General features: G+C 39.6%; 1 protein-coding gene across 2 annotated transcripts in view; it reads left to right on the forward strand.

Moving 5' to 3' along the window:
* LOC145987797 (TOG array regulator of axonemal microtubules protein 1-like) overlaps nucleotides 1-22,648 on the forward strand; it is a 257,466-nt gene that overhangs the window by 50,765 nt on the left and 184,053 nt on the right. For both annotated transcript variants that reach the window (XM_083122501.1, XM_083122502.1), the window contains exon 3: nucleotides 4,950-5,094. In XM_083122501.1, the coding sequence (XP_082978627.1) occupies nucleotides 4,950-5,094 (145 nt within the window). The remainder of the gene's footprint in view (nucleotides 1-4,949; nucleotides 5,095-22,648) is intronic.

Genomic DNA, 22,648 nt, shown 5'->3' on the forward strand with positions numbered 1-22,648 from the left:
CCCACTCATTCTTTTCATCGCTTTTTCTCTATCTATCCCTTTTCTCTATCTACCTCTGTCTCTCTTCTATCTTTTAATCTCTCTTTCTCTGTCCCCCTTCCTCTACTTTTTTCATATCTGTCCTGTTTCTCTATTCCCTTTGAAGGGTGTCTACCAGTCAAGAAAGTCAAGGACAGGTCAAGAAATTATGCTTGTGGACAAGATTTTTCGCTAATTTTTTTTTACAGTATAGTGAATTTACATTGTTTTATATCTGTACTGGGATTTAGTAAAATTGAATATTTGGAAACCTAAAATCGTATTGAGTTGTGGTTAAGATTTATTTACTTTCTTTCTTAACAATTACATTCTTGTATGCGTGAAGTTATTGTAAAAATATTAAATATAGTAATGCGGCCATTCCCCATCCAGGATGAAGCCTGAAGCATTAATTTTACATGCATTTATAATTATGAAAATATTTAAATATCTTATTAAAGTACAAGTTCAGTTTTAATCTTAACTTTCCTTGTGGTAGGGTTTTTTCTTTGAATAAAATTATCTATTTTCTTAATTTCTAAGTAGGGGGCAATTAAATAAATGTTAAGAAAAATGAAAAGAAGGTCAAAAAAAAGGAAAGAAAGGTCAAGAAAAAGTCAAGAATTTTGGATTTGTTATTTTGGTAGACACCCTTCTTTGTCTCTTGCTTTCATCTCTCTTTCTCTATCCCCCTTTCTATCTCTTCATCTCTCTCACTCTTTCTCTGTCACACTTTTTTACTTTCATCTCACTTTCTCCCGCTTTCTTTTCATCTCTCTCGCCCTTTCTCTTGCTCTCATCTCATTATTATCTATTCCCCTTTCTCTCTGTCCCTCTCTCTTCCAATCCCCTCTTCTTTCTTTCTCTATGTCTCTTGGTCACATATTTTTATGTATATCAATATATTAATCTCTATTCCTTTCTGGCACGCTTCCTCTTCTTCTCACTCCGTTGTATTTGTATTTAGTATTTTGTTGTTACATTGCCTCGCTCTTCTGCCACTTTTTAATAATTGCGGCGATTAGGATGAGTGATGATGAGTTCTAATTGATGAAGGGACACTGGAAAAGGACACCCATGCTCAGGACGAAACTCGAACCCGGGAACTTAAGTGACAAGATCGAAAGTCGACCACTTAACTTTCTCGGTCTTCGAGGAATCTCTCTCTCTCTCTCTCTCTCTCTCTCTCTCTCTCTCTCTCTCTCTCTCTCTCTCTCACTCGCTACAACTTAAAACGGAAATATTTAATGCAGAATCCAACAGGATCGTAACCACTACACAATCTTAAAAAGTTCTTAATGCTTTTAAATTGGCTACTTTGTATTGCAGGTTCGAGCTTGCATATGTATTGTAATATCATAATGGTGGCTGTGAAATGTAATCATTTTTAGCCGTTTGTATAACCCAAATGTCACCGTACTTCACAGATATCCATCTGTATTGCTTCTCAAAGTGATCCATTAAAGTAGAATAGGCAAGAAGTTGCAAATAAAGTATCTTAAGTGTTATGACCCCATTTTGAGTTTCAGAAACATATTTATCTTAAAATCATTGGCATATACGGCCGAAAGGTCGTACACGTTCTCTGCAATAACATATTCAACTGTGTTTCTGGTGTACACAGCAACAAGTGTGTGTACCCGTTTCCATGGTAATAAAAACACTTGTTGGTATTACCATTATCGATACACTTGCACGTTGTGGATAAATGTAAGAGGGCTTTAAGGCAGTGAGATATGGAGAAGTCCCTTAAAGACTGTTTTTTCATGTGATGGAGTAGATTCACCAAGAAATGTACCTTACGGGTTGAGTTATTGTTGCCTACTGTTATTCATACACCCACAATCTTGTATTGGTAATCAATTGGCCGAAGATTTTCATTACTTAGAATATTTTATTTTGGTGCGGTTGATATGAACCCGATATCACATGTACAGTCACGGACACTTCCGGATTGTAATGATTCCCTTGACTTTCAAAGGAATCGTTACAACCAAGAAGTGTCCGTGACTGTACAGTCGTATCAAGAAGAGATGTCAGAGGCTCTCGGTCTCGTTCGAGACATTGCCGATTTCTGTGGCGGAGTGGTTGGCACAGCGTGCTATGACGCCAGTGATCCCGTGTTCGAATCTCGGCCTTAGCATGGGTGTCCTTCGTGAGTGTCCCTTCATCAATCTCATACCATCGCTCTTCCTCATCTTCGCGATTACCCAAAGGTGGCAAAGGCAAAGTAAAATATACCAAATCAAATCGTTGGAGACTTGGGTATGATGAAAATCTAAACCAAATATAATTCACTATGCGACTTCCACAGACGTCCTAGGATAATTATATCTACCTTATTACTTATTGATAATTGATTGATTGATTGAATTGGTGTTTTAAGTCCACTTTATGCACAATAATAAGGCTAATCGGGACTAGACCTACCGTTTTTAAAGTGGGATCCGAACCACTTGTGCCTCCACCGGGTATCGAACCCTGGACCCCTTGATTACAAGGCGACGACGCTACCACTGCGCCATTGCGGAGGCTCAGTTATTGATTTATTTCTGAGAGGGTGAAGGTCACATTCCTTCAAACAAAAGATCTGGGGATTCCCGCTGCCCTCTCTTATCTGCCGTCAGCACATCTGTTAACCATAAAAACAATCTTTTCAAGAAGAAAAGGGGAACGAGTCATCTGTTGGAATTTCTTATGTATCAACCACTTTGGTCTTTCTTGGAAAGATTTATGTTAAATTATTGGAAACCTGACTTCGAATTATCCCAATTTAACCTTCAAAATTCGAATTAAGTAATCATTTTTAACATTGTTTTAGATAGGGGTTTCAAGGGGAATGTGCTTTTGTTCGAATAATCCAATAATTCGAATTATCCAAGTTCGAATTAAAGAGAGCGCACTGTATTTTGTTCACAGTAATTGCAAAGTTAATCAAGTAGTGGCAGCCATGATATTGTGCTGTATGGTTGCATATATTAAGGATAAGTAGTGTTTAATAAATAAATAAAATCAGGCTCTTCTAAGGCTTCTAGCGTTGAAACGAGGCATGAAACAAGAAAATAGTTATTAAGAACTTTGTGTATTTTTGTTTCGCGTTTCTGCGACTTTTGACTAATTGCGAAGGTGAGGATGAGAATGAATGTTGATTTGATGGAAGGGATGAAGGGACAATCACAAGCATATATGGACAACACAACACGTGCCCCACAAAGGATTATGTTGGCTGTGACTCCAGACGCCAATGTCTCGTTAGTCTGCATAATGCAGTTCAGGGCGGAAGCAAGGGGTGCACTTGCCCCCAAAATTTTCAAACGTAAAAATTTACAAGTTAAGGGTATTTTTGTCAACCTCCTGAGACCTAAAGAACAAAGAAATAGAGAGTAAATTTCATGATTTCTCAAATGTAACAGTCATTTAAGAAAATATACCTGGACACTGTTTTAATGGGAGGGGAAACTTTTCAGTTCTGCCCCCTCCCTTTCAAAATATAACCTCAGATTCAGTCCCCCCACAAAACGTGGTCCAGCTTGTACTACGTGAAAGGGAGGATGACATTCGGGTGTCTGGAGAAAAGATCACCCCACACACACACAAACACACAACAGTGATTTTTTCTGGGAAGAAAGGTTCCCGTACTCTTCAAGTTGGTTTGTTGTTGTTTTGTTATTTTGTTGACCACGATATCTAATGAAAAGATTGTGGTATATTCATAAGTGTTCGTGTATCCATGTCAGCTCCATAGCTACATATTTTGTCGCCCTAGGCAGGGCTGTGGTTTGCCGACCATCAACGTCAAGCACCGACATCTTATGTGCATCCTTCGATATTTTCTTCTTATACCATAGTTTGTGATATTTACACCATACCAATACCAGTTTTAAAGCTTAGTTTGCATTTCTAATTAAAGCAACGTTTAGAATATTTAAGAATATTTTGGTTGTGCTTTAGTGTCTGAAGAACTTATTCAAAAACATTCTGTTTATTGGTGCTACTTTGGGAAACACAAAATTCAAAGTGTAAATTTCTCCGTCGCATATTCTGACTTTGTTGTCTTTTTTTAAAGGGCTTTGAATGGCGCCCTATGCTTCAGCTCCCCTTAGCCTACCCCTCGCTACGGGCCTGATCCATGTAGTTACGCACACATACAATTGCTTTCGTTAAAATATATTTTTTTAAAGTTTTGTTCTTACCTATTTTACCAATCACGGCCCCAACTGGCGGCTCAACTACCTTTTGCTACTTAGGTATACCTGTCCACCAACAATCTACGGGCTGTGTGCCTCGATGAGTGTCAACAACCTTAGTTTCGAAATAAAAGCTGTAGGGGTAACATCACACTTCCGTTACACCGTTGCCAAGCGTACATCTGTTTTTGTTGGTTGTTTTAATTAACTAGTTTGTACAGTGCTTGGATTTTGGGTACTAATTCTCCGTGCTTTGTGTACTATTGTTCAACTTTTATCCAATAACGGCGCTGAGGAACTGTTTCTTTCCCACATTCTACAGTACGTTTGGCAACATGTTGTGTATCCGACGCTCATTTGTTTCGTCCCGCCAGCAACTTTCGGTGCCTTGTGTCACGAAAATGCCCGATGTCAGCCGAAGAGAATTGAACTGATCGCTGATTCGTTGTTTCCTAGCCGCCAGTTGGAAATGCGAGAAGTATAAAAAGTGCCGGTACGGCGTATTGCTGCATATCTCCAGAATGAACAAAGACACTGTATATGATATTTCGAAACTCGAGACGAGACCAAAGCACTGCATCGTTCCTTCCCGGCCTCGTCTCGACACTATTACTCATAGCTTCCATTCTTTCCCTATTTTTCCTAGACCTGATTCCATTACTGTATAAATCATAGATTCCCCACCGTGAGATGGTCATGGATGACTCACGTTCATGTTAATCTGATATCGCGTTTCTCTTTCAGGAGCCGACGTAGACTGGATACTGGCCGGAACCGGATCCACCAGCTCCGGTTCAGCGAGGTCACGTGATCAACTGATCGCCGCCCAGCGTGGGGAATCCCCTTCCAACACAGACCAGAAGAATGTGTCCATTGGTTCGAAGGAGAGGTGAGTAACAAGCATTTGTCTGAACTGATTTTACAGGAATATACAGGATGAGTCTAAATTCGTAACCATTTTTTAAATTGGTAGTAAATAACACAAACTGTTCACGTCACTCCACGAAATCACATGAGGCGAGTCGATTAGCGATATCTGGACACTCACCCATTGTGGAGGACGTGGTAATTTGAAACTATACAGAGGTCGTCTAACACCTTGTTATCAGTGGCATACTTGTACTCAGTGGCTTATTTGTGATATTAGTTCGGAAGGTAGGTTTTGTTTAGTATGAAAATTTGCATATGTTACCAGTCAGTTAACTTAGCTTTGACTTGCTGTTTCTAAGTACCCTAGAACAGTAATTCTGACGTAGGTAATTACTTCGTATGATAACATTTGCATGGAACTTAAAGACGTAGTATATATACATTCTAAGAAAAACCCAAACTCATACACGGAAATAGGTATTGAACTAGGAACACAAAAACAGAAAACGAACCAAATTTTTATTGCCCAAATTCAAACTTAATGTCCGTTCTACCTGGTGTCGTGTCGTTTGCGCCGAGGCTTCTTATCGGTTCATTTCCGCCGCGACATATATCAAGACCTTCCTTGGTGGGTTTTCCCACAATCCAGAGTGTCATCACCGCCGCGCGCACGTGTGTTTATGACGTTGCAAAGCTGTGTTTACACTGAAATGTTAAACCTATCCACAGAGTCAAATATGACTGTTCTTTACTTATTTCAAAAGACGTTACACAGGATTACTTGTATCAATTTTATTGCACAACACAAAATACATAAATCAGCATCAGCCTATTAACTATTAACCATTTATCGTTAATCGTCAAAGAAACATTGTAAATACAGTGTTATTTTTGCAAAGATTATATAAGTAATAGCTACGTATATATAAACCCAATATTTCGATACACTTGCACAAGAACAGTACAAACGTTATTTGAATTCTTGTAGGTATGCAAATGCTCGAAGGCATCCTCGAAGATCGCTTGAGCTTCTGTACTTCGAAAGAACACACTCAACACATTTGTTCATTTCGATGTATTGATATTTTCATATTCTCAGCCATCTTGTCGTATCTTACACGTCTCAGTTTTACATAAATACTAATTTCCCAATGTAGATCCCTCATATATACTTTCATCTTACATTCATTTACCAATCACCTTCCTTTTCAATCGAAGATAAACACAACTGCAGCTGTGCAACGTCATAAACACAGGTGCGCGCGGCGGTAATGACACTCCGGATTGTGGGAAAACCCACCAAGGAAGGTCTTGACATATGACATATCGGAAATGACCCAATAAGAACGGTCGGCGCAAGCGACACGGACTCGTTCTACCTACCTACCTACACGCTTGTGAACACGATATCCGGTAGAGGCACATGGCATAGGCGTGCGCAGACCCTCCGATTAGGGTGGCAAAAGCCTTGATGAAATTCAGTCGGGAAATAAAAATCTCATTTTATCTCACTGTTTTAGTTGTATTGCACTGATGAGTGGGCATATGTATGTATGTGTGTGTGTGTGTGTGTGTGTGTGTGTGTGTAACATATTATTTAAATATATTACATAATCAATTCATCCGCCTCATAACAAACCAAATGCAAAAATGATATATATTGTCTTTGAAATGCGCGTGCTTCTTTTCCTCCAAACCAAACTGTTATGACATCAACTATCTGAAGTACTTAGTTGTCCTTTTGGTAATTCACAATGCACTACAGAAAAGCAGGAAATTGCGAGCGAAGCGAGGACAAAAATTTTTCGATCCAAATTTATATAAATTGAAAAAAGTATTGATTTAATAGCGCGCAATAAATGTCATGGGACGCCATGGCATTCTCTTTTACAATTTTTCTCATTCAGACCGTTCAGCGTAGAGGGACAGTTCTCGCAGCCCCCTAGCTAATACTGCTCTGAACTTGACACGACTGCAAGAAAAGCAGACATTGCGAGCGAAGCAAGCAAGAAAATTTTACAAAATGAATTTTTATTTGTATAAAATTTGATGTCAAGGGATCAATTGCCCCTCTGTGCCGCCTGGAAGAAATAATGCAAGAAAGACGTGAAAACTAATTCTATGTTCAGTATCATTTTGTCCTGCTACTCTTATATTCTACCAGTCTTGAATTCTTTTACTTCAATCTTTGCCCCCCCAAGAATTGATTTTCGTCCAAGGTTGGAAACAGGCAATGCCCCCCTGCTCCGTTATGGTTGCGCCACTGAACCGCCTTCCCCCGTACTTGCTTCGAACTTTAATCGGCTTGAAAATACTTCATTTTCTTTAAGAGTATAAAAGTATAATAACAGCAGTAAGATTCCTCTACACTAAATTTCCAAATGAAAGTATAATAATAAATGGGCATGGAACGTCTGGAAAGGGGGGGGGGGCAAGGATGGCTACACCTCCCCCTTCGAAAACGAATGTCAACCTAAACGTATATATTTTATACGTATAATTAAAGACTAAAATTGGTAAACGCTGTAAGTGCCACAGTAATTCAAACACCGTTTTCCACGTTAAGCTGTGAAATGTGCCATGCTTTATAATGTGGTAAACGTGAAATGTGACTGGTAACCCTCTAAGTAGTTCAAAGGGCGTGTAAAGAGGTCACTAGTGTGCACGTTCTTACGGACTGATGTGCGGAACGATGCGATTTTCCAACACTTTCGCTTTTGCCACTTACAACGTTTACCACTCTTAGTCCTCAATTTGATTTCAGTCATAGTAATTTACATTAATTATTATGCGATAGTTTCAATTTCAAGTGGTGTTTTTTGAGGGGCAACACTATTATCGGGGTAATATGCCCCATGGAAAAATACCTTGCTTGTCCCTTCGTGGAAATAAATCTGCGAACGTCCGTGATTAGGGAAGGGCAACTGCTCCCCGTTGCCCCTCCGTGCGCACGCATATGTGGTACGGTGGTTCGGATCCTACTTTAAACTGTAGGTCCAATCTCGATTAGACTTTCTGTGCATAAAGTGGACTTAAAACAACAATTCAAACAAACTCAATTGAATTACATTTTTTGAGGGGAATAAAAATATCACTGGTAGGGATGAAAATAATTTTCTTTTCTGGGTATATTTTTTTTTGTGGGAGGAAAATCTCCGGCACTAACTTTCAGTAAATTACATAAAGATGTTTTAAAAAATTAAAATAACTTTCCACCTCAATCTCCCTACAATCTACACCGAACCCCCAAGAAAATTGGCCCTGAGTCCGCCCCTGTCGCAGTTAATGCTTTAAGAAGGATGTGAAAAATATGGAAGTTCGTTGGTAAGAGTTGCACCATTAACTTTGCAAAATAAACTCTACAGTTCAATTTAATGAGGAAACTCAAGATATGTATCGACTCTAGATAATAAGTGAAGGTAAACAACAATGAGATCGTTAGACACTCGTTAAACTCCACAGAGCCGGTAGATCCATGAACTGTATGGTGTTGAGTTTCGAGACCATTAAAGGCATATCTCCAAACAAAAGGACAATCGTTACGGTTGGTTTGTGAGTTCTTAAAATAGCACATCTGGTATATTTGACACGTATTGTTTTGACCATATTTTTTACTTGAGACTTTCATCACCTTGTAATTAAGAGACCCTTTGTTAGATTCACATGGTCCTCGACCAGTTCACCCTTGCACATAGGAATACAGTATCACTGCGTTTAGAACCATACTTCACTATCGCGGGAATCGAATAATGTACTTTCACGGCCGTGACTCAGCTTCATGTTTGTGTATATTCTATGTATCCAAGAGCCGACCTCCGTGGTGGAGTGGCAACGACGCCAAGGGTCCCGGATACGAATCCCGGCTTTGGATTTGTGTACTTTGTGAGTGTCCCTTCATGAATTTCAGCACATCGTCAACGTCGCAATTCGCTCAAGTGGCAGAAAAGCGAAGCTAAATCAAAACAAATCTATGTGTACAGTCACGGACACTTCTGGATTGTAATGATCCCATTTCCATTCAATGGAATCGTTACAACCTACAAGTGTTCGTGACTGTACACGTATTTCACTACGGTTTCATTCCAGAATTTCCAGTCCTTAATATCAAAGGCACACCGCTTGAAATTAAAAAAAATGGCGTGTGTTGCTTTCTGTTCATGCTCAAAACTTGTATGCTGGGATGAAGCAAACTTCTGTGTACCAAGCATCTTTGTACCACATCCCATTTGGCGACCGGAAGGTTCTGTGTTGAGCCCACCACCTGGCAGGATTGCCATGTCAAGGAAAGTGAGAAAAATACGACACTTCAAAAGCAAAATTAATCAATTCATTGCCCGACCCTGTGGCCGAGTGGTTAGCACATCGCGCTGCGACGCCAAGGGTCCCGGGTTCGAATCCCGGTCGGGTATGGTTGTTTGTGAATGTCCATTTTCATCCATTTCATCATTTCATCACTCATCCCCATCTTCGCAAATTAGCCAAGAGGCACAAAACGCGAAGTAAAATAAACTAAATCAATCAATCAATCAATTCATTTACGGGACATTCTTGCAGTAAATGAAAATATCTAGAAACATCCTTTCCCAGTGCTGAGGCAAAGTTTGCAAATTATCTGTCCACTGGTTCTCGAGATAATCGTGATCACATGTACCCCGTAAGCTTATGCACACTTGACGAGGAAAATGCGCAAATCATCAGTTGAGTATAAGGTGACCTTAATGTATATTCAAATGTTGCATAATTTTCTTCTTTCCGTTTTTATCGTCTGTACTTTGCTTCTATTTCTTCCCTCCCATTCCATTGCCACTTATTTTAATCTCTAGTTTGTTCATCTGTTTTTCTCACAGTTTTTTTCTTCCGTGAGCGTGTAAGGGGTGCCCTTTTCTGAAGGCACCCAAAAGTCATCTTCTCTTCCACATAGTACATTGGGTGTTACCGTGCAAATTGTCCATGACTATTTTCATTAATTTTTCTCTCACATCCTATGTGTTTTTAAGCGATGCATTTTTATGTATGCTGGTGCAGAAGTTGTCAACAGCTTGTTTTGAGTTTTCTTCTAATTCTTGAAACTCTTTTGGGTCGAATAACGTCCACGAACATGGGGATGGACAATTTGCAAGGTAATACTCATGGATTCCACTGTACACCCGCCAAACGCATGACGCATGCACCCACAGTCAGGATGGTACTCTATGGGGTTGTGTGGTGTCTCGTTATGTTCTTATGTGTGTTGAGTGAACATGTAGAGCGGGATACATAAGAATAACCAAGTAAATTGTTCATTGTTTTTCTTTTACGGAATGAGAGTTTCAAGAATTGATGCTAATCGCCAAACAAGCTGGTCACAATCTCTGCACCAGAATACGTGAAAATGCATTCCTTAAAATTACGTAAGTGCACGAGAAAAATTAATGAAAATAGTCATTGAGAACTGGAAAAAACTTGACGTTTGCTTAGTATTATACGAGTGTTCGATTGTATCGAAGAGACCGTGGTGTATATATTATGTTTAGGCCTTGATATAGAAGATCGCGATTGGTTAGGGAGAAATTAAAATGATGTAACGTAATAATTAGTTTATTTATTTTATTATTATTAATGAACTCGAAGGTTTATGCCTAACTTAAAAACTAATTTCACAATTAATTATCCATAATGCAATAAAAAATAAAGTGACTTAATTTAATCTAATCATGGCTCATCCTTATCATCGCGATTAATCCAAATTGACAGAAAAACGACGCTAAATAACAAAAATACAAATCATGATTCATCTTCATCGTTGCGATTAACCGAAGAGGTAGAAATGTATAAAGAAGCAGGAAGCTTTGGCGGCGAGATTGTGAGTCGACCACTCAACGCTTAGGGCATTTTCGAAGTTGTTCCGCTTTTTATCGCTAAAATATAGTTTTATCCTTTGAAGTAGTGATGTTTGCCCTAGCAATGGAGAGAAATAACAGGATAATCACACATTGCGAGAAAATCACGTCTCTATACAGTGTGTCCTAAAAAAGATAACCGAAAGTACCGTGCGTTCATTTCGATCTTCAGCCGAGAGATCGGGAGAAGCGTGGCGGGCGGCGCTGACGGAGATGCCGACATTTCCGGCCTGTACTGCCCGCTAATTTTTATGGACATATGCAGACACTTATATAAATATTGCAAAACGAGCACTAATTTGTGTTATAACACGCAAAAGTTCTTCTGTAATTCATCCAAGTTCTGTCCTTATATACACAAATAAATACGCTCTATAAACTATGTTAAGAGCCACAGATAATAAAACATTTTAATCATAGTTTTGACCAGTAACGTCCTGCTTAAATTTATATCCTTGAAAGAGTTTTGTGTCGATGGGGATCGTTTGGAGGTTTCGAATGTGCAACACTGTATCAAGATTACGCTGCAGACGAAACCGTTAAAGGTGAATGATTTTCGTGAGCTTCCTTGCAATCCGAAATCTCCGAGCTCGAGTTTTTTGTTCCTTCGCGACTAGATGAAGACAAAGCTGTGAATATAGTGGCGAGCAGATGTAAACCAAGAGCGTGTTAATTTCGTACTGTGCGCAAGAGTGTTATTCTGGGTTACTTGCCGTTACTTGTTTGTGTTATTGCAGTGTGTATGTGTGTTGTGTCAATGAGACGGTTGGAATGCCAGCCGCAAGGTTCACGTTAGAACAAAGAATTTTTATGTATGACACTTACGTGAATACAGACTCGTGTCGAGACGTGTGTAGGCAATTTGTACAGAAATCCCCAGGCGTTTCACCTCCACATAGAGATACGGTTAGACATCTTGTCCTTAAATTACGAGAAACTGGATCGTTAAATTTTAAAACACCTAAGCAAAACGACAGATTCTAACCTAAGCAAAACTCGATGAAATTGGTGCCGCGTTAGAACGTTCTCCTAACAAACCTCTGCGCCGTGTTTCACAGGAGATGGGCGTGTCAAATCATCAGCCCATACAGCCACTAAGCTACTAAAATTAAAACCGTACTCTTATAACACAGGTTAGTGCTCGTTTTGCAATATTTATATAAATGTCTGCATATGTCCATAAAAATAAGCGGGCATTACAGGCCGCAAATGTCGGCATCTCCGTCAGCGCCGCCCGCCACGCTTCTCCCGATCTCTCTGCTGAAGATCGAAATGAACGCACGGTATTAAATAGTGTATTTCGGTCACGTTTTTGGGTCCACCTTGTATATTGCTTCATTGTAAGGACGCTTCCTTTCATGAGTTGGTGTATTAATGGCCTAAGGTATCCAGATTAGAATATGACATACTTTCTCGAGGAATATGTGTGTACTTCATGCTTCATTTGAATCTGGATAGGATGTTTGAGCTGTTATCTTGACTGCATTGCAGGTCTCGTAATGATGTGAATGTACTGGGCGCGTTATTCTCCAAGCCGGCGAAACCTTATTATTAGCAACTTCCTGTGAGGCTAGGGGCATCATTCGGGGCTTCCTGGTTAATCTCGGCATTCTCACGAAACTCAGGAATCTCCCTCCCTAAACACGGAAGAAAACCATCCTTTGTAGGGCAAATTCTTTTCGTGGTTTTGGGATGTTTTGTCAGCGGAAATTAAAATTTTCTGTTTTCTCCGTCTCTCGTGTTTTTTCCTTTTTCGGTTTCTTCTCATCTCTCTCTTTCTCTTTCTGTTTCTTCTCTTCTTTCTCCCTCTCTTTTCTGTTTTTCTCTTATTTCTCTGACTTTTTTCTGTTTTTTTTATTTCTTTGTCTTTTTCTGTATCTTCCCTTCTTTCTCTCTCTTTTCTGTTTCTTCTCTTCTTTTCTCTCTCTATTTCTGTTTCATCTATCATTTCTCTCTTTTTCTGTTTCTTCTCTTATTTCTCTTCCCCTCTGTCTCATTCTGTTTTCCTCTTCTTTTGTGTTTCTTCTTCTCTTCTTTCTTTCACTCTCTTTTTTCTGTCCGATCTCTCTTTTTCTGTTTCTTCTTTCTATCCCTCTCTCTCTCTTTTTCATTGTCCTCACTCTGTTTTTTGTTTTGTTTGTCTCTTTCTGTTTCGCCTCCGTATTCTCTTTCTGTCCTCTCTCACCTTCTCTTCTTCTGTCACTTGACTCTTCCAGTTTGTGCTTTTTTCATATCGTTCTCTCTTTTCTCAGCTTGTTCCTCTTTGGCTCGTTTTCGTCCTCCCTTATTCTCTCCCTGTGTGCCTGTGTGTTTAAGCAACCTAAGAGAGATTTCACAACGATGTGAGAAGCGGCACGCGACATATGTCGCTTGAGAACGGGTCAATCGATATGAACGTCTGACATGTTGCATCAAGGTGATTTTTACCAAGATTGATACATTTGCTTCAAAGCGTGCCGTAAGTAATTTGATTGTTGTCGCGGATATATGACGAAATAGGATGTTGGAGAAGTCTCAAATATTTAAAATATGTACGTATTGTTTTGCTGTATACGAGGTATCACCACTTATATTCAACAAAGTTCTTTCTCGCGAATGGTAAAAAACGACATGCATAATTCTTGAATATGTTAGATACACATATGTCAACATATTGGTACTGTTTTCAACCCCAAGGTCCGGATGGTTTTTACCAAAAGGGGAGGAAAAATTCAAATTTCATTATCTTATTCAAAATCTTATTACTAAAGCATATGTGCTTGTTTTCAATAAATCATTATAGCCTGATTGATTCTGAGCAAAACGAGATACGTATCAGTCTTAACTTCAGCGTCATTAGCCTATATTAGGTTCGGAGAAGTTCATAATTCTAATCTTGCTCTGAAATACTACTGACTTCCAGACTATTAATGCAAGGGCCTCCCCGATTGCACAGTGGTAACGTCGTCGCTTTGTAATCAAGGGGTCCCGGGTTCGATACCCAGTGGAAGCACAAGTGGTTCGGATCCCACTTTAAACTGTAGGTCCAGTCCAGATTAGCCTTACTGTGCATAAAGTAGACTTAAAACACCAAATCAACTATATAACCCTTAGGCTCTAAGGGTTAAGTTATGATTTATGCACATAGCGTCATCTTCCATGTCTATTGAAGCATCAAAACAGTATCAGTTGGCTTCAATTTGTGCTGGCTGTCCGTATTTCATTCCAACCTATCGGGAAACGTTACGTAAAATGCGTTTCTAATTGCATTTATCATTGCCGTAGAATTGAGTTGTTGTACAATTAACAAATTGCTAGGATTGAAATATTGTGGTATAACGACAATTCTTTGTACCACGCATTGTAGAACTTCATAAAGTGGTTGTGAACTAACCTGCAGATTATTGGTTGCCAAGAGATTGTTGTTGCTTGGCAACTGGTTGTTTAATAATTATATTTGTATTATTTCCTTCACATGCGGGTCGCCAGAAATTTTTGTGAGGTCAGACCATTTATAAACTTGAATAGTGAAAATAAAAAGAATACTATTATCATGGTAATGATTATGATAACTATTATAACTGATAAAAATAGACCCATTTTATTTCAAATTTTATTATTATCATTATTTTATCCTTGGTGTGACCGGATAGATCCACCAGATGATTGAATATCAAGTGTTCTCCGCCAAGGGAGCAAAGACTTAACCATATCTTGACTGAGAACCAGAGAAACGCAACAACCTATACATTATTTCCTCATGTAAGACCTTCAGATCCTCATTTCGTCACTTTCAATGAATCACAAGCCATAACGTGACCTTGAAAACATACTGCAACACGTCCAAGGTTCGACTACAAGGCCCAGGGAAGCCAGGATGGCCGTTCCCTTTGTTGAGGGCTTCAAATTTGCACGAACACCTTTCTCCCATTGTTGCTTGCAAAAGCTGGTTCATTACACATCGTCCGTTCAAACGGTACCAGCCTGCTCTATTGTTGTGGCGTGTCGTTGGCGGGAAAAAGAAACGAGTTTGCGGTACAAAAAGTCATTTTGCAAGAATTCTATCGCACGTGGAACGCTGGGAATTTCGCAACAAGGTCGCTGATCGATTGCAATATCCGCAGTTCCTTTGAAGAGGTATGCGCGCGTATTCTTGGCGCGTAATATACCCGAGTACTTTTCCCGCCAAATTGATCCAATAGCAAGCGCTCACGCGCAACTGCCAATCACATAGCGCCTCGTCTGTGAACACTTTGAATGTGGTTGCTCGACCCGGTACAGGCACGGATTAGAGGTGCCAGGTGATTGGACTCAGTGAAGCTTTGTCATTTCTCCTATGCTGTAATCTTTCATACACTCTATCTCAGGAATCTGTGGAGCAAGGTCGCACATGAAGGTAGAGAGGTGAGAAAGCGAGTGGGCGAAGCGAAGCAGTACATGCCGCTTCAAACAGCTGATAGTTACTCCCCCCCCTCTCTGCATGAATTACACAAAAGGGTTCATTATTGTTGCCATAAACATTTTTTTTAAAAATACACACAGAAGCATTTGTATTCTTTTTATATTTATTGTCGCTTTTCTTCCGCATTAAACTAATCGCGGCGATGTTGACAACTGATGATTGCATGGAATTGATAAAGGAAACCCCCCCAAAAAAACTCCCATAGTGCCAATGCGACAAGCAACGCGTGATGTTCACACTGATGTGACTAGCGACACGGACATTTCCAGTTTGTAAAAAATAATTCACTGCGCATAATGGTCCAGCAGATCGAAGGGTCACGATGCACACTTTTGAGAAAACAGTCCGAGTGGCGCATAAGCGACAACCGACATGTTCAGCTGGTCGCGTCACTTCGATACGAAAGGCTGCATTTATTTCTGAATTCTGAATTCGTTTCAAAGCGACATGTATCGCCTTCGCGTGCCGCTTGTCACTTTGGCCGGAAAGCCCATTAAGGGAGTTTTCAAACCGAAGCGACGCGACCGGAGGCGTTTTCATCATTATGCGAATAACAGACCTAGGCGACACGATGCATGCGAGCAATTGAGAGAGCTTTCAGACCGAAACGACACGCGACCGGTGACAATCCTTACGTGTTTATTTGGAAACCAACCTTCAGAAAGGTTATCAGTAATATTACATACCGAAGCGACCAACGGTACGTGTCGCGTGCCGCTTGAGCCTTAAGATTTTCACCAACCGAACGCGGTCCTGTGTGGCCCGTCATGTCATTATGGTGTCAAACGTTGCTCTTGATTGCTTCGTTTCCAAGCAACATGTGTCGCGTGTCGCTTCGGTCTGAAAGCTGCCTTGGACTGAAGGGGCCGTGTCGCTTCGTTGTGGAATCCCCGTGTCGCTTGTCGCCTGTCGCTTTCGTCTAAAATCTCCCTGAGAAACGGCCCAGTTCGAGCTTGTGGCTCTTCGGTTCGAAAGGTTGCATTGATTACCGAGTGCTAGCTTCCAAGCGACACGTGTGGCTTGTCACTTTGGTATTAAATCTCTCTCAGCATATTATTTCTATTCTAGTGACATAAAAGAAAACACTTGTGTACATAACCCAACAATTGACGCACAGCATCACATTGCGATGTTGCTGCTTGTGTTGCGTATATTATTTATTTATTTTATGTTACTTTAATTTCCAAATTAATGTCATTTCGTGACTGCAAATCACTCCACAAATATAACTGTTTTCATCAATTCACTTACCACCTTTCAAGACAAACAACTCCACATAATGTATTCAAAAAACTAACCAAGCTGCCTTACTTTCTTAACAAAAACGGCAACCCTGCGGATTGCACTGCCATCTATGTTGTCATCCAGTTCGGGAACCAGCTTTTTGGATCGTTTTCCACACTACCTATTCAAGGTGCTGTAGTATAGATGTTGAATGAAGTGAAAATCGGCGTTTTCCGATAGTTTGCGTTCTGGGACTAGTGTTGCTCACGGGACGGGACATGTCCCGTCTCGTCTCGTGTCTCGTCTCGTTTTCGAGACGAGACACGAGACGGGACAAGCCTTTTGAAATTCGAGACGGGACGAGACGGAATGCCTTTCTCGTCTCGTTTTCGAGACGAGACACGAGACGGGACGGGACGGCTTTTGAAATGTCTCGTCTCGTCTCGAATGTCTCGAAAAAATAAAAGCAAAATATTTAATCAGTTGCAAATACTTGTTTGCTTGGAATAAAGTATTTCAATTAGAATCGTTGATAAGCGCGTATTAAGTCAAAAGAAGACTATTATAGAGAGAGTAATGAATGAATACCTAAACTTATTTTCAATACTATTTCGACACACAGAGTTACTCTCCATTTTTGTTTTTCAATTTATTCCAGGTTATTAATTTTATGTTACGATAGTACTCCAGATACTAATACAATTCTGAATAACATCAAGTAAAAGGGCAGGTAGAGAAGGTGGAAGGAGAGGCCAAAAGATCGTGGAATGTCTGCGTCCGAGGTTTATCTTGTAAAAATAGTCTCAGCTCTATAGGTTGGAAAGATAAACGGACCGACGGATATGGTTTATTTTTATTATTTAATTTTTACATCAAAGGGTGTACAGAAGTGATTGTTATTAGGAAGTAGGAAAAGCATTGTAGGAAACATGGCAGTACAAATTGATAAGGATTTGTTGGAAAGTTATTAAGGAGTCCAAGATATTAGCAAGACTAAGAGAAGGAGATAATTATGGATAAGTAATCCTGCATTATCCCACTCCGAGCAGCTGAGAGCTAAAGAGGAGGAGAAAATACGGGAAATATGGAAAGAAGTAATTTGGTGATTTTAGTGTTTACAGGGAACCATGAAAAGATTTTACCACATGATTATTTGCACGGGTTGCGAAATTATTAGAATGTTATGGGAATTTCGGAAATGTCTTTGTTGAGTTGCTTGAGTTGCTGTTTTAAGTCCACTTTATGCACAGTGAGGCTAATCGGGACTGGACCTACAGTTTAAAGTGGAATCCGAACCACTTGTACCTCCACCGGGTATCGAACCCGGGACCCCTTGATTACAAGGCAATGACGCTACCACTGCGCCATGGGGGAGGCCCTGTCTTTGTTGAGAAAATTCTTGTTGTTTACCTCAGGCATTCTACAGGTGGTTGGATTAGATCTTTTACGTCCGTTTGAAGATTATTTAGGCTACAATGCTTTTTTATTTATTTATTTCTTATTTAAGAAGAATACTATTTATTCCTTGGATTGTAATAACGAAATACTGAGGCTGATATAGAATAGATTTGAAATGAAGCAAGGGCACTAAGTTCTGTATAATCGTCGTAGAAGGAAACTTTGTTCTATGAGGGGACTCCCCGATGGTACAGTGGTAGCGTCGTCGCCTTGTAATCAAGGGGTCCCGGGTTCGATACCCGATACCCGATATCAGATAGTGATTTGAATCCCACTTTAAACTATGGGTCGAGTCCCGATTAGCCTTACTGTAAATCAGATGAAGGAATGTTGTAGCTGTTCTTTTTATTTTGCAAATTTAGCCTTCAAGTTTATGAGCAAAATAGATGTAGTATCTACTGTATATATTTTCACTCGTTACTAAACACATTTCACAAAGTAGTTTTATCGAACTTCAGAGGGAAGCTGACAGCAATGTCAGTGTGGCGGGAGCCTGTTTACGGCCAGGGTGTATTCCGAGACTATTTTTCGCCGTTCTCCACTGACAGAGGTTTCGCTTTGAACAATGGACACCGTTGCTTCAGGGGGCAAACACCAAACATAAGGCGAGGTTGACCTGCAGTAGCGGGTAAGTGCCATAAATCCAGGCCTAAAGAAGGAATGAAGGTTGATGCAAGGGAGGGGCAATAAAAAGAGTCACATTTCCCTTGCGCCGTCACTGGTTGGAAGTAAATTTATTAGGGCGAGGAAAGTAACATTAGCTGTTGACAGTGTTACACCAAAGGACGTGATATGTGCTACTGTTTGTATAAATGATAGGAAATTTAAGCAAAAATTTATAATTGTTGAGACTTGAGAGTTGTTTCCTTCATTTGATCGTAGGAAGAGGTTTTCTGAGACAGAGTGAGATTATTTTACACATACACGAGAAAGGGTGGTTGTTTAAAGATAGACTTATTTTGCACATTTTTTAAAAGTTCAGATAAAACGAGAATTTAGCCTTACTGTTATGAAAAGAAATAACGCTGTACAGGGAAAGAATAACTCTTCACATTTCTCGCACCTGGTGGGATGCAACACACATGCACAAGAGTATTGCAGGAAGTCTATGAACGAGGATGAAGAGGGATATGTGAAATTTGACTTACCTGTGGGTGAATTAGTGGATTCTAATATTCTTAAGGTTGATATTGTTTTTCTTTTTTTATAGTCCACTTGATTCACAAATAGGCTAAATCGCGAACCGAACTACAGTTTAAAGTGCGATCCGATCCACTTTGTGCCTCCATTGAGTATCGACGCGAGGACCCTTCATTAAAAGACCTCGACGTTATTACTACGCCATCGGGGAGGCACCCAATTTACACAAATATGTTGATTCCAATAACACGTTATATGCATAATCTGATAATGACGCACTTTTGGTGCATCTAAATATATTTTTTTCAACTATAGCATGTCTAAAAGAATCATTGAAGTTGGGATTTTTATAACTTCAGGAGGCACGGCTCTGTAAACGTGCGATATAAAATAAATGCAGGTTTGCCTTCCATACGTGGTGGTTTTGTCACGTTTCTTCGCTTCGTAAAACATACACTTTTGCAGGAAAGGCTGCTTGCATCCTCCTGGGGCCTTGCTCTAGCTAAACCAAAAATATATTTGTTTAGCATAATCGAGGGTTACTTATTCCTGCCGAACTTACTAGAAAACAGGGATTCTATTGGGATCATACGGCTTTGAATGGCAGTATCAATGAAGATTTATGTACACTACTACTTATAATAATGAGCATAAAATATTAATCAGGAACTTTATTTTTCGTCAACTGGATGTAACATCCTTTTTTGTTATTCAGCAAATATTTAATTCATCGCTTATTTTTATATTAACTTTCTTACCAGGACAGCTGTTTTTATGCAAATTTTGGGGATCTTATTAACTATACGTAAGCTAGATATTAGCTAATATTCGTGCTGTTATATTACTATTCTTCTACCATCTTTGTAACATTTCATGTAATAATAATAATAGAATTGATTAATTTACATATTCAAGTGAATAGACCTATGAATTATATTAATGTTTTAACTTAAACATTTGCTTAATTGTTGTCGTTAATGCTATTATTATAATTTTTTCTGGAACACTTGGCTCAGACACCCTCCCCCGACATATATTTCTAGATGCGTGCCTGCCTAAGGATAAATTAGATCAAGCGGTGGTGGTACCGGACTTAGAGGCTAAAGGGAAAACAAAGAAGTATGTGCGTCATAAGCTGAGCATAAGAAACAGCACAATATCACAAAGAAACACTTTTTGAAACTTATGTCATAGAAGATGTTTAACAATATTAAGAACAATAAATGCTTTCTATTTGTAATATACTAAGTATTGAAATTTTAAATAGTCTTTTGTGTTCGTACTACACATTTAAAAACTTTTTTGTAGCTCCCCAGCGCCAAACTTAGAATTTAAACAAAAAATGTACATTTTCATAGTGCACGGAAGTTCGACATTCAGAAAGAAAGAAGGTCTAGTGGAAAACATTTCAAGACTTCCAAAAAGGTATAGCAGTAATGAAAAAGAGCACTCTTGTAGGGAAGCCAGAAAAACCGCAAGGTAGATTTCATAAGATACCTAGCAATCAGTAACCAACAAACTGCATTTTTAATATTAATGTCCTCATGATTAACGAACCTTATTTATTCTCACCACGCAATGGGTAAAATATTTGGAGCTTTATCCCACTTTCCGGAAAAATATTTCGTGTTTCTGCTACTTTTGACTTTTGTTGGCATGATATCCCTGATCACTTTTACGAGACGAGACGGGACAAAACGAGACGGGACGAGACGAGACGAGACAGAACCCTTCGAGACGGGACACGAGACGGGACAAACGAATATTTTCGAGACGAGACACGAGACGAGACAGCATTTTCACGAGACGGGACGGGACAGACCAAAGTCTCGTCTCGTCTCGTCTCGTGGGCAACACTATCTGGGACCTCCCCTTTCTTTCAATTTCTGTTTTCCTCTCTCTCGTTCGCTTAATTGTATATCTCTTTATCTATCATTCCCTATCTCTGCTTTTCTTGCTCCTATCTCTCTCTCTCTCTCTCTCATTTTTACCTTTGTGTTTGTTTCAGCCGTATGTGTCTTAAGAAAGTTGCCCTGATTCAATGATTTATCGATGTACGTACAACCCGAATCCCTGGATCTACAAACCTGAAAGTGTAGGGAGTCTTCTCTTATGACGTAAGCATCCACTAGGAAAAGATTTTTCCGAAATTCAAACCCCAGTGTGGGGACGAAAGGGATGTTAAACTTTTAAAAACTTTGATGCATTTACATTCCAAAGCCCTATCATGAAAATACTTATAATTGAAACTAGTCTCAAAAGATGGCGCTGTGTGTATTGTACTTCTCCATATCATTATGTTTGCGAATTTCTGTACAAAGAGACGAATGAACACGGCCAACATTTAAATATAAATATAGTAAAACGTGAGCGGTCGCTACTACAGAAACAATGAATGAAGTTTAACTTACAGCAGCCCAAGAATAGTATATTTTCATACTTATAATTTAACTGTTTGTATTTATTTATTATTAATAAACTCCCTTAAATCGCAAACAATAATATCTTGCGCAGTAGCGGCTTCTGGTTATTAGCACATTCGCACGTGCACAACCAAATAAATCTGTAATGCAAATCATTATTATCATACGTATTTATTGAACTCTATCTCCTTCGAAACATCAAGTGTTCCCACGCCGCTCCACCAAGAGAGATGGTGGAGAAGCCTGCGATCAGTGATATCAACCCGCGTAGACCAGGGGCGCGTCAAGTACCTGAGCGCTCAGCGAGCAACGTGTTCGCTCGGCTACTTGACCAATGAGGAAATATTTATGATGAATGGCTTGCGATATAGCGTAATTAGAGAGGAAGTTCAAGTAACAGAACGTGATGTAATATTCCAGTTTTTGCAATTGAATTAAAATGATAGTGTTGTTTATTCCAAATAATAAATATTAAATGTAAATATGCACCGTAGTTTCGGAAAGTTGTGTAAGTGTGTGAAAATGAAAATTTCGACAGTTTTGTTCACATCAACTATTCTATTTCCATTCCATAATTAACAGCATTTCAAACACCGAAATCTTGTCCACTTGACGCAGCCACATTGAACACAGATTATTCAATGGAAAGGGACTGATATTTTGATCAATGAGCAAACTGCGTCAGGTAAATGATCTCTCTGTTCAACGAGCGAAAATCTTGCTCAGCTAGTGTCGCTCAGATACTTGACGGGCCCCAGGCCGCGATCGGGGCAGGAACACAATGGTAGTTTCGCTCGCTATGACGCTGTTGCAGCAGTCGCGTAGAGGACGCTGATTGGGTGTTTTGGCTTGAGCGCCGTGTGAGTTGAGGTTGCATCATTTAGGAAGGCTGTGAACGCAGCGATCTGTGTGCGAGCAAATGTAGTGTTGCAAACCCATTCCATTGCATTGATTGATTTAGTTTATTTTACTTCGCGTTTTGTGCCTCTTGACTAATTTGCGAAGATG

Source organism: Lepisma saccharinum, chromosome 5 (genome assembly GCF_977018435.1).
Source record: "Lepisma saccharinum chromosome 5, izLepSacc3.1, whole genome shotgun sequence".
NCBI classification, from domain to species: Eukaryota; Metazoa; Arthropoda; class Insecta; order Zygentoma; family Lepismatidae; genus Lepisma; species Lepisma saccharinum.